Raw genomic sequence first — 13295 nt, 5'->3', positions numbered from 1 at the left:
AAGTTTAATTCCCATTCATCCATAGATAATACAGCCAAATGAAACAGCATCCCTCTGGTGCCAAAGTGCAGACACAACCATGGTCACACACGGCACGTATAATTTCAATAGCAGAAAAACATATGTTTACAAAGAATATTTCAAAAAAATAATAACAATAGCCCAAGTCCCCGGAGTGTCATGGCCTGTAGATTGCTGTTGCATGGATGTTGTTCTGGAGCCACTTTTCTGCAAGAACAGCCTGTAACAGTTCCTCATAAGGTGAGTGCAGCTGCAGTTGAATGCAATACAACTTGGCTCCCACAGAGCAAACACTGGAGAGCAGCACCGATGGGAGAGGCCAGCCCTCCAACCTAGCACAGAACCTAGAGGCACACAGCCAACTCCAGTGCCTCCTTCCCCCCCCCCACCCCGTGGCCACAACAGGCGACCTCCAAGGCATGAATGAGTCCTGGTCCATACAGCTTTACCACCATCAGTCTCACCAGGGTCTTGCGATCACAACAAAAACATCCAAAACAATCACCCCTGTCTACTGGATCACGCACCGCCTCCACACACTGCCTTCTTCCCTGGTTGGCTGAAGCAGGCTGCAAAACAGTATGCAACACGTCCAGTTCCATCACTATCCAGCAACTTGTTAGTGGGTTAGTCCTGCACTACTTGATGTCCTTGATAACCAGCAGTGTCTTGTGACCATGAAAGAGACAAAAAGGCTGAACAATCACACCTTTAGTTGGACCAAACATGGTGCCATCTTTCTGGAAAGACATGTGGCAGCTATAGATATCTGTAATAGGGGAGGGCCAACAACAATATAGAAACTGAAAAGTGTTCTATTTCCCATCTATCTTTCAGGCCCAATGAAGAGTCTTGACCTGAATTGTGAACTGTCCATTTCCTTCTGTAGATGCTGCCTGACCTGCTGAGCTCCCCCAGCATTTTGTGTGTTGCTACTATCAGAGACAAGTCCCTCATGGTCCACAGTGTTCCATTGCTTAGATAGGGATTGGGTTGTGCAGGTTGGTTCTAAAGTACGATGGTTGTAGGACAGTTGCTGTCCCTGAACCTGCTGGCACTTGAGGCTTCTATACCACCTGCTTGACAGTAGCTGTGAGAAGAGGACATGATCCAAATGGCAGGGGTCTCTGATAGACGCTACCTTCTTGAGGCAGTGCCTCCTGTCAGTCATGGGGCGAATGGATGCAGCCAGTAAGACTACTTCCAGCAGTGCTTCTGCAGAACATTTGGTGATATGCCATATCTCCTTAAGTTTCTAAGAAACTAGAGTTGCTGGAATGCTGCCTTTGTGATTGCATCAGTGTGCTGGGCTTGGGACAGATCATCCAATATGCTAATACCCAGAAATTTGAAGCAGTTTACTCTCTCCAATTCTGACTTGACAACTAGTAATAATATTTTAAGTCTTCTCTCCTGTTGACTCATATACTTGGGTGGGTCTCTGCTCAGAAACAGGTTCTATTCCCAGTTCCTGTGCTCAGTCTAAGTTAGGTGCACTACTGAAAGACGAAAGAACAAAGTTCCTAATGAGAGAGGGTAGATGGGTGGCAACCACTACCTTCACCATGATACTTACAATAACTACCGGCCGTCTATGTTGTTCATCTGCTGCACCTATCGTGATTTACAATGCACTTTGCCTTCAATATTCCAGGTATAAGACATTTGACAGGTGGCTTCCTAACTTCCAAAAAGATGTCAACGTATTAATAGGATTGGTTAAAGAATATTTTACAATCAGCCATACTATTAATGATATTTAATCTAATTATGAATACTGTAGGCAGATTTAAATTGCAGGCAATGGTGCAAGCACTTGCAGCTCAGGACAGATTTCTGCCCATATTGGTGCATACCATTCTCACATATTCACAGGTGGTGAAAATTGTGACTTACTGACTATGGATTAAGACAAAAGGTTAAGCCAATTTTTTAATGGAAAAAATCTGCTGGTGTAACTGGGTGAGCCCTACAAAAAATTCTTGGAATTTAATATAGTTTCATGGTTGCTTAATGCAAAGGTCTCTCATATGCTATGTCACGAGTATCCAGATTCGAAATGCTTGTTAGAGAAGGCAGCTTAGCAAACTTCTTAAATTGTTGTCATACCAAAACCAACAATCTGACTTTCCAAATAAAGCTGTGGTTTCTCATTCAAAATATGTTGGAACTTAGTTCTAATTCAAGATGCGCAATCACGTAGTATTCTCTGAATTCTATCTATAATGCAGTTTCATGGTCAGCTCCATCTTGGGTACTAGCCACTGTAATATCCAAGATATTTTCAGGGAGCTGTGTCTCGAAAAGGCAATGTCCATTATTAAGGACCCCCATCACCCAGAGTGTGCCCTTTTCTCATTGTTACCGTCAGGGAGGAGGTACAGAAGCCTGAGGGCACACATTTAGAGATTCAGGAACAGCTTCTTCCCCTCTGCCATACGATTTCTAAATGGACATTAAACCCATGAACACTACCTCACTTTTTAAAAAATATATATTATTTCTGTTTTGCACTATTTTTAATCTATTTAATATACATATATATACTTGCTGTAATTGATTTAGCTTTTTTTTCTTTCTATATTATCATATATTGCATTGTACTGCTGCTGCTAAGTTAACAAATTTCATGCTGCAAGCCAGTGATAATAAACCTGATTTTAATTCTGGTAGCAGCATTTCTCCATTGTTATTGGTTGCACTCAAATTAAAATCTTGAAGGAACTATATTCTATATTTTTTCTAATTTGCAGATGGATGTAAGTAGATAATTTAAAACAGTTTGCTAATTGTTTTCTGCAGTAACCTTCAAATACTGGGTTGATATATTAACATTTTAATTTGTAATTAACCACAGATGGCAGCTGGCACTTTGGATGCCAGTACGAAGATCTACGCTGTGAGAGTGGATGCTGTTCATACAGATGTATTCAGGATCTTGGGGGGCCTAGGGAAGAATCCTGAAGAACAAGGTGCAGGTAAATCACTTAATTCTTCAACAAAACAATTGAAATGATTTCATTACCTCTGGTTTTAACATGAAGGCACTGTGCATTGGCAGCCTGGGGTGGCTGTTGTACAGGCAGTGTAACAACTCTGGTGTATAGCAAATTGCTGGTTGGGAGAAGTCTTATTTTACTGTGAAAATGTGGATTTTTTTCTTAATTCTAAATTATATTAAAAAAAAACTAGTATAGAGCATTCGGAGATTCAGGAGAGGTCCTTATTTCCTCTTCTAGATCCTGTTGTGACAGCCAAAGTAGTTTGACTATGTTTATCTCCCTGCAGAGGTACATCCTGGATCAAGTGAAGCTGAACAGGAGAAGGGCTCACAGAAGCAACAGAAGAAAAAGCATTCATACAAAACTATTGAACAGAACTTGAGTAACATCACATATTCCATGAATGACATGAAGTGTGAGGTGAGCTAATTTTTCTGGTGTTGAATGTGGACATGTGATTTGGAGCATTTGAGCAGCGTGACGGTGAGGGTTGACAGTCTCTTCATCCCTTGGCTGAAATTAGTTCTGCTGAACCATGCTTTTCATTCCATACCTGCGCAATTTTAGTTGAAATAACTAAATAAAAATAAGGAACAGGGAACCTGGTTTGTGTTTTCAATAATTTACTTGTATTGATAAAGAAATTTTTCTAGTGCTTGAAGACTTTTGAAATTTAATTAAGCAATTACAGTCCATAGAAGATAGATTTATATTTATTTTAAAGTACTTTACCTCAAGATGAACGTGAAAGACAAGTTGGATTTGTGAATCCAACCAGAAATGCTACACGTCACTCATTTCAGTTGAAGTTTAATGGATGCCCTTTATATTTTTTAGACTGACCCAATGTTCCAGAAAGCTGCCTCATTGTTTGATGAGTCCAGCACAGTGGGTGTTTTCATGGTGAATCTCCAGACGTATGGACACTCTGCACAATTGCTGTTCGATTCAGATGCAAAGCTCATTCAAACTGACTCTGCACCAGAACTGCCACCAGTTAGTCATGTGGAGATGCCTGATCTTCAAGGCAAGTTTAAATAAAATTTTCAGGAATGATGGCATTTGTGTTAGCAGAAATACTTTCACATGTTCATTTTTCATAACATTTGTTATTTTATTTTCTCCTTGTAAACTACAGAATGTTACCTTCCATGTAGATGGTGTTTACATACCAGTTACTTCTCCCTGCTCTGAGGTTTGCAAATGATTGAACTTGTGTTTCCTTTGAGATAGTCAATATCTAGGGAGGGGCTGTCTCCAGTATGGTGTGGGAACATCACTTATGACTAATTTCTGACGGGAGTTTGTGGAATTCACAGCTTTATTTAACTAACTAGTGACTAAACATCTTATGTGACTACAAATATATTTATCTGTGAGTTTTCCAGAAGAGAGGCCCTTAAGCTTGCTGCTGCTGTAGCTCCAAATGTGAAAGTAACCTGACAACTGTCCAAAACATCCATCTCCACGAATAATCCCAAACAGGAAGTATTAGTACAGTTGAGTACTGCTTAACTGATTATCAGATTTTTAGATTTTGGAATATATAATGAGATAGCTTGAGATTGCCTTGATTTCTGACTCTGAATTTACGTGCTACCGGTAAGCAGTCTTTGTCTTGCACTTGTTCATCACACATAACAGTAAAAATTATGACATACCATTAATATAATGAAGATATAATGTGTTCAGGTTAACAAAAACAGCACAGCAGCATTGGGAGAATTCCTGAATCAGTTGCTGACCAACAGCAAACAACGGTAGGGTTTCAGTCTCTGCTCACAATGCCATCTTTGATTAGAAGGTTGCAGTGTACTGTATTTGTATTTTACTTTTTTTTAGGTTTTATGTAAGGTGTATATATATAAAAAAATCAGCATTACAGACTTGTTCTGGTGTGAGATTTTCATCAGCGACAATTTGGCAAATGCATCAATGAATTTCAGAAGCTTTAACTTTAATTTTTTTTTAATCTTTTAAAATTTGTGCCGTATATTTTCTTAAATTTCTGTAACCAGCCTACTGAATATTCACAATTACCTTCAATTTTCAGTACGTCTTCTTAGATCTTTGCTTGTTTCATGATCAGCATGCCGTTAAGCAGCATATGTTCATATACAATATACAATTGAGATCTTTTTTTGCTTTCTACAGTGTTTTTCTATTTTTTTTATTAACTTCTGTTCATTACATAAGTGAGGTCACTTCTCAGAATTGTCTATGGTGCACAGAGACCTGCACATTGCTTGGGGAGCTACCCAATGCCTTGTGGAATTTCCATTTGTGATGTCATGTCAGTGCTCAGAAACATTTTGGATTTTGAATTTTCAGATAAGGGGTACTCAACCTGTACTACTTCATCAATGCAGAAAAGATGGAACTTGCTATTGGAACTGGGGTCCTTGTCTGCTTTTTATCTGCTAATTCACCATTCAGAACTCCTGACATCTTGTTATTTCACTCAGTGAAGAATATTTTATGTACTCCTCATCCAACCAGCTGCATCCCTGGTTCCTGCATTGTTTTAAATTTACTTGTTCACTGAAAAGACTGAGAAACAGGCCTTCTGCCCATCTAATCCATACTGAACTATTGTTCAGCCTAGTCCCATTGACCTGCACCTGAACCACAGCACTCCATACCCTTCCCATCCATGTACTTGTACAAACTTCTCTTAAATGTTGAAATCAAGCCCTCAGCCGTGATTTCTGCTAGCAGCTCTTTCCACAGTCTCATCCACCCTCTGAATGAAGATGATTCCCTTCATGTTCCCTTTAGACATTTCACCTTTCACCCTTAACCTATGGCGTCTAGTTCTACTCTCACCCAACGTCAGTGGGAAAACCCTATTTATACTCATGATTTTGTATATCTCTATCAAAGACCTCTATCAAATCTTCCCTCATTCTCCTGTCCTCCATGGAAAATATTCTAACCTTTTCAACTTTTCCCTATAACACTGGTCCTGGCAACTTGTAAGTGTTCTCTGTACTCTTTCAATCTTACCAATATCTTTCCTGTAGGTAGGTGACCAGAACTGCATATAATGCTCCAAATTAGGCCTCTCAATGTCTTATACATCTTCAACATAACGTCCCAAATCCTGTCCATAATATGCTAATTTATAAAAGCTGATGTTCCAAAAACTTTCTTTACAACTCTACTTACTTTAAAAGAATTATGGATTCATATTTCCAGATACCTCTGTTCTACCGCACTCCTCAGTGCTCTAACGTTCACTGTGTAAGTACTATCCTGGTTTTCCCTCTCAAAGGTCAACACCTTGCACTTGTCTGCATTAAATTCCATCTACCAATTCAGAATTTTTCTTTTGAAGGCCTCCCACTTATCAAGTATGCCTTTGCCAGAAAACAGCCTATCCTAATGCACATTTGGCAGGTACTTTCTCATGCCGTCGAAATTGTCCTTTCTCAATGTAGAATCTCAGCCCTGAGGACCAGGCATAATCTTCTCCATAATTACCTTGAAATTAATGAAATTTTGATTAGTAGACCCAAGGTGTTATCCCACATGCACTTCTGTCATCTGACCTGCTTCTCTAGCAGGACATTCTTGTTCTCTAATGGGACAACTTTCTGTGACCTCTACAGATTTGCTCCTTTAAATCCTGCTGACTATTGGGTGGTCTTTAATATAATCCTAATAATGTGGTTATACCTTTCTTATTCTTTAGTTCGACCCATATAGTCTAAGTTGAAGAGCTCTTTAGTATGTCCTGTCTGAGCATTGCTGTGACATTTTTCCCTGTAGTGCCATCCCGCTTCCATTATTCCTCCCTGCTCTATCATGTCTAAAACAACGGAACCCTAGAAGTCTGAGCTGATAGTCCTGCCCCTCCTGTAACCGTCTCACTAATGGCTGCAATGGCATTATTCCAAGTGCTGATCCATGGTCTAAGCTCACTCGCCTTTCCTACAATTCCCCTTGCATTGAAGTAGATGCAACTCTAATCATTATTCCCACCATGTTCAACCTTTCGATTCCTTTCTTTGTATGTAGGCTTAACAGCATCTTTCCCAACAACCCCTCCTCTACCTGCCTGCCATTCTGGTTCCCATCCCCCTGCAAATCTAGTTTAAATCCAGCATAAGCAAACCTTCCTGCAAGGATATTGGTCCCTCTCCGGTTCAGCTGCAAGCTTTTCCATCTGTACAGCTCCCATTTTCCCTTGAAGAGAGCCCAATGATCTAAAGATCTGAAGCCCTCCACCTTGTGCTAACTCTTTAGCCACATGCTAAAACTGTATTATCCCCCTAACTCGGGCCTCACTAGCATGTGGCACGGGTAGCAATCCTGAGATCACAACCCTGGAGGTTCTGTCCTTTAATTTAGCACCTAACTCTGAGAACTCACTTTGCAGGACCTTGTCATTGCCACCAATATGGACCATCACCTCTGGGTGGTCAACCTCCCAATTAAGAATGCAATGGACTCAATCTGAGTTATCCTTGACCGTTGCACCTGTGAGGCAACATATCATCTGGGAATCTTGTTCTCGTCCACAGAACCGTCTGTCTGTTCCTGTAACTGATGAATCCCCTATTGCTATGCTTGCCTTTTCTCCTCCCTTCTATTCTGAGCATGGAGCCAGACTCTGCTAGAGACCTAACCACTGTGGCCTTCCTCTGCTAGGTCATCCATTCCCCCCCGCCCTCTTCCCTAACAGTGTACTTTTACTGAGGTGAATGGCCACAGGGGTACCCTGCACTAGCTGCCTATCTCCTTCCCCCTCCCGACAGTCACCCAGTTACCTGTGCCCTGCACCTTAGGCGTAACTACCTTCCTGTATTGCTTGTCAATCAACCCCTCAGCCTTCCGAATGAGCTGGAGTTTATCTCGCTCTAACTCCAGTTCCCTAACACGGTCTGTAAGAAGCTGCAGCTGGATGCTCTTCTCCAGGTGTCGATATTAGAGACACTGGAGTTCTCCCTGCATTCCCACATCCTGTAAGAAGAGCATGCCACTGTCTTGCCTGGCACCCCCACTGCTCTAACTGTGCATAAGAAAGCAGGAAAGAAACAAAGTGACATGAAAATCTACCTACAGCCTCTGCTTCTCGAGCCAAAGCCTCCCAGTCTAACACACTGGCTCACTTGTACAGTGGCCACTCCCACAATGGCAGCTCTGTATAAGCCTAACTTCTTCTTGTTGGCCCTTGCCAATTGAATTGACTTTATTACTTAAATCCTTTATATACATGAGGAGTAAAATCTTTACATTATGTCTCTGTTCAAATGTGCAATGTGCAACTATAGTATTTTATAATAAGTATTAGTATAACAGTATAGTCAATATAACATAGAAATACAGTTACATCAGCATGAATGAAGCAGTCTGATGGCCTGGTGGAAGAAGCTGTCCTGGAGCCTGTTGGTCCTGGCTTTTATGCTTCGGTACCGTTTCCCAGATTGTAGCAGCTGGAACAGTTTGTGTTTGGGGTGACTCAGATCTCCAATGATCCTTCGGGCCCTTTTTACACACCTGTTTTTGTAAACGTCCTGAATAGTGGGAAGTTCACATCTACAGATGCTCTGGGCTGTCTGCACCACTCTCTGCAGAGTCCTGCAGTTGAGGGAAGTACAGTTACCATACCAGGCAATGTTGCAGCCAGTCAGGATGCTCTCAGTTGTGCCCCTATAGAAAGTTCTTGTAATTCGGGGGACCATACCAAACTTCTTCAACCGTCTGAAAGAGGCGCTGTTGTGCCTTTTTCACCACACAGCCAGTATGTACCTACCATGTGAGATCCTCAGTGATGTTTATGCCGAGGAACTTAAAATTGTTCACCCTCTCAACCCCAGAATCATTGATGTCAATAGGGGTTAGCCTGTCTCCATTCCCTCTGTAGTCCACAACCAGCTCCTTTGTTTTTGCGACGTTGAGGGAGAGGTTGTTTTCTTGACACCACTGTGTCAGGGTGATGACTTCCTCTCTAGGCTGCTGCATTATTATGCCTTACTGCCGTGCCATCTCTGGTACTGAAAATGATTCAGCTGGCCTCACTCACTTTTTAAAATCTCGTTCTCACAATCCAATGACTCTTAGTGATCTCTAGCACAGAGAAATTTAAAAAGTGTGTTTGAATATTAACAAAGTATTGCACAATAGTGTGGAAAATCTATTAGTCCAGTAACAACCAAGCATGCTGGATTACTATATATTTTTTCCTGCCTCTTAACTTCCGTCTCCGTGTTGCAGCTACCTGTGGATACAGGTTGTCTTTGCTCTCTGCAAATTTGTGCATTATCACTCAATGCCAGTCTGATTGAGCTCATCTCTAGTAAGCTAATGTTAGTTAACAAAGAAATGTTTAAGTCAACAATTGCATAAATGTTGTCTAAAAATTCAAATATTACCAAAGTTATTGCTTATTGATGCTTGTGTTACTATACCTCTTTTCTGTTGACTGCGTGTTGATTTCATCCTTGCATCTTAATCACAAACACTGAATTTTATTGATGTGCTGTATTTAAAGTTGTTTTCCTTTTTCTGACAGTCTTTCAACAGTCTCTGGAAAACAAGACAATCTGTCCTTCATTTGAAGATTTTCAATTCACAAATTGGGACAGTGAAGCACACAATCAGGTAATCTTGTTTTCCCCTACCCTGAATTTCTCATTGTCTATATTTACATTAGTGTATAATCCCATTTAAATGTATCTTGCAAAAGAAGTGAATCATGCAGGCTGTTCATATTTAGTGTTGCCTATGGAATGTTGCTCTTTCATTCTAGTTTTTAAAATGGATATGTGCTAAGGTTTCCCTGTGATGACTGACAGGAACAATTCCTTCTTGCTTTGCGAATGTTGGTTTAGTGAATAGACTGTACTCTTGTTAAAAGTTCAGAAGTAGTGTAGAATTTTACTAAGTGGAGGAAAGGTTGGCTGTGGTAGATTAGAAACCTATTACGACCATTAGGTTACATATTTGGCACAACATTGTGGACCGAAGGGCCTGTAATGTGCTGTGGATTTCTATGTTCTATGTTAAAGGGTATGACAGGTAATGGTAGCAATTAAAGTAATAATATGATTTCCTTTTACATGGAGGCACAGCAGGAAGAGTGGTCCAGCTTTATATTATAGAAGGAATTAGAGATGATATTAAAATTAAACAAAAGATTTGGCATATGGGGGACCACGTGAGCAAACAATGGAGTAATGCGTGTTTGGCTGGGCTCCCGCCTAACCTTTACTTTATTGTATATTTAGAATAGCGCTTTCTTTCAAATCTTATCAAGATAAGTAAATAAGTCATGTAAGTACATATAGTGAGAGTTACTTTGTTCTCTGACATGCGGTAATGGCATCTAAGCTTCAAAAATATAAATACACTGGGCCTACTAACACCAAGACAACTGACTCCCCGGCGCAAAGTTTGAGTGCTGACCATGAACGTGCAAGTACCCCACCCCACATGAACTCAGGCAAAATGGACACGGAAGACATGAAGATTCAGCTCCTCCTGGAGCTAAAAATGGACATCTCTGTGGTGATAAGAGCAGAGCTGAAAAACGCCATCACCGAAGATTTCAACTACCTGAAAAACGAGAAGAAGAACGCCCTAGCCGAAAATTTAAACTACCTGAAAAATGAATTGCGGGTAGTAAGAACTGAGTTAGCAAACAACGCAGCACGGACCCAAGTTGAGATTGACCAAGTAAAGGCTACTGTTAAAGACGTGGAAGATGCCATATCATCGTGGTCAGAAGAAATGGTATCGCTTCAAACCATCGTAAACGCCCTGAAGTTGGAGTTGAAGACTTAAGTGATAAATGTGAAGACATGGAGGGAAGAATGTGGAGGTGCAATATCCGTATTTTGGGGGTTGCTGAGGGACCTGGGTCAAGTTCCACGGAGTCCATTTCTAAATTACTGTTGGAGGTGCTTAAACTGAACAAAGATATTCTTATCTACCGCTCGCATCGGACTCTCACACCAAAAGAACCCGGCGGTAAACCGCGTGCAATTGTAGTTAAACTACATTATTATCAGGACTGTGTCGATGTTTTACGTCAAGCTCGAAACCAGACTCCGCTTAACTACAATGGGAAACCCATCGCTATTTTTCCAGACTACACTGCAAGGGTTGCCAAAGCTCGAGCTGTGTTCACGGACGTCAGGAACCTGCTGTGTGACCAGCCGGATATCCGACACGGTATACTGTTCCCTGCTTGACTCCGCATTACACACAACGGGACGGAGAAAGAATTTCTGCACCCAGAGAAGGCCATGGCCTACGTGATAGAGTATATCGTCATGGTGGCAAAACACAAAACATGATCACGGACCAGTAATGCATTTTTTACATGTGGAACTCCAGTGGGCTACTCATAAACAGTTGCAGAATAGATAGTTTCCTGCAGTGCCCAGAAAAAGTATTATGATTATCCTAGTCTTTTGTCGTAGAAATATGTTTTCTTTGTGGTCACTATCGTTGAGATGTTAAAGCATTTTTTGCGGTGGGGGGGTATCTTTTCAAGATTAGGTTTAATTTTGAATCCTTCAATATACTTAAACCAAACTGGATTCGTCTCTCGTTAATTAGCAAATTCATAATACCAGTTGTAAGTGTGTGTGTGTGTGTGTGTATATATATATGTTACATACTATGTTAAAATCCCAAACAATGTTGATATTTATAAGCCGGGGAATTTCTAGTGCTTTTCTTTCTTGTTTCTTAATTTAGGGTGGGTTGGGCAGGAGCTCAACCTGAGTTAGCTCAGAAGGCACGCAAGTAAACACTTAATGTGTGGATATGGTAATAAAAGGTCTTGGGTTCATCGTGTTTGTATTGGTGATGAGGGTAGGGAAATTGCCAGACTATTTCTTTTTGTTTCATACTTAGGCCTATCGTTGTTTCTGTCTATGTATATTAGCAGACACCTATGTGATATTCTACTTCCTTCAGTTCCATATGGTTAATAATAATATTTCATTTTAGACAAACGGTTGCTCTGTTAAATTAGTGAGTTGGAATGTTAAATCCCTTAATCACCCTGTAAAACGTAAAAAGTTATTTACTCATTTGAAACACCTTAAGACTAATATAGCATTCCTACAGGAGACCCACTTGCGTATCTCTGATCATTGTCGACTAAGAGGGGGATGGGTTGGTCAAGTATTTCACCTAATTTTAATTCAAAGGCCAGAAGAAAAGCTACAATAATTAGTAAAAATACGCAGTTCGTGGCAACGAGTGTTGAATCTGATCCAGCTGGACGGTTTTTAATTGTGACTGGGCGGCTATATGGGCTGCCTGTTATTCTTGCCAGTGTTTATGCACTGAATTGGGATGACCATATGTATTTTAGTGATTTCTTCTCCAAGTTGCCAAACGTGGTCACACGTAAGCTCATCCTCGGAGACGATTTTAATTGTGTCCTCTCTCCAATTTTGGACTGCAGTGCGGAGGGGAATGTCCCTATCTCTAGGTCAGCACAGTCTATCAGACATTTTCTTAAAACGTACGGAGTGGCTGATGCATGGCGGTTTCATAACCCTACCTCTCAGAGTTACTCTTTTTTCTCCTCAGTACACGGTTCCTATTCGCATATAGATTATTTTTTATGGACACCAGCCTCCTCTCTTCTGTAGCAGAGTGTGATTATGAAGCCATAGTTATATCCATCATAGTCCACTGACTTTAATATTACATATCCCTACTACACAACCAGGTTACCGCCCTTGGAGGCTAAATCCTGCTCTCCTCTCAGATGAATGGTTTGTGAAGTATATTTATTCTGAAATAGAATCTTTTCTGAGAATTAATCAAACGCCAGGGATGTCTCCATCAATTGTGTGGGAGGCGCTAAAAGCATATTTAAGAGGCCAAATAATCTCATTCTGTGCACATTAGAGAAAAATAAAGACTGAACGTATTAAACAATTGACGGATCAAATACTGGAATTAGACCTCTTGCATAGCATCGGCTTTGCTCAAACAGCGTTTACTACTTCAGACCGAATACAATCTGTTAACAACTCAAGGAGCTGAATATCTTATCTCCAAGTTGCAATGTGAGCTTTATGAACCTGGAGAGAAAGCAAGGAGGCTGCTAGCCCAACGACTGCGTCACAAAACGGCCAGACATGGTATACCTGAGATACAGGATGCACAGGGCATAAAATAAACAGATAATGTAGAAATTAACTCATGCTGCCATAGCTTTTACCAATCATTGTACTCCTCAGATTCATCCACCACCCCATCAGATCTAGATGATTTCTTTAAAAAGCTAATCATCCCATG

The 13295-nt window shown here is 40.8% G+C and overlaps 1 protein-coding gene across 2 annotated transcripts in view; it reads left to right on the top strand.

Annotated features, from left to right (window-relative positions):
- The window catches only part of ncaph (non-SMC condensin I complex, subunit H), a 70112-nt gene that overhangs the window by 27223 nt on the left and 29594 nt on the right, over window positions 1-13295 (top strand). For both annotated transcript variants that reach the window (XM_072266373.1, XM_072266374.1), the window contains exons 5-8: window positions 2879-2999; window positions 3310-3443; window positions 3861-4050; window positions 9541-9629. In XM_072266373.1, the coding sequence (XP_072122474.1) occupies window positions 2879-2999; window positions 3310-3443; window positions 3861-4050; window positions 9541-9629 (534 nt within the window). The remainder of the gene's footprint in view (window positions 1-2878; window positions 3000-3309; window positions 3444-3860; window positions 4051-9540; window positions 9630-13295) is intronic.

Source organism: Mobula birostris, chromosome 8, assembly GCF_030028105.1.
Source record: "Mobula birostris isolate sMobBir1 chromosome 8, sMobBir1.hap1, whole genome shotgun sequence".
NCBI lineage: Eukaryota > Metazoa > Chordata > Chondrichthyes > Myliobatiformes > Myliobatidae > Mobula > Mobula birostris.
This window is presented reverse-complemented; position numbering and strand designations above follow the sequence as displayed.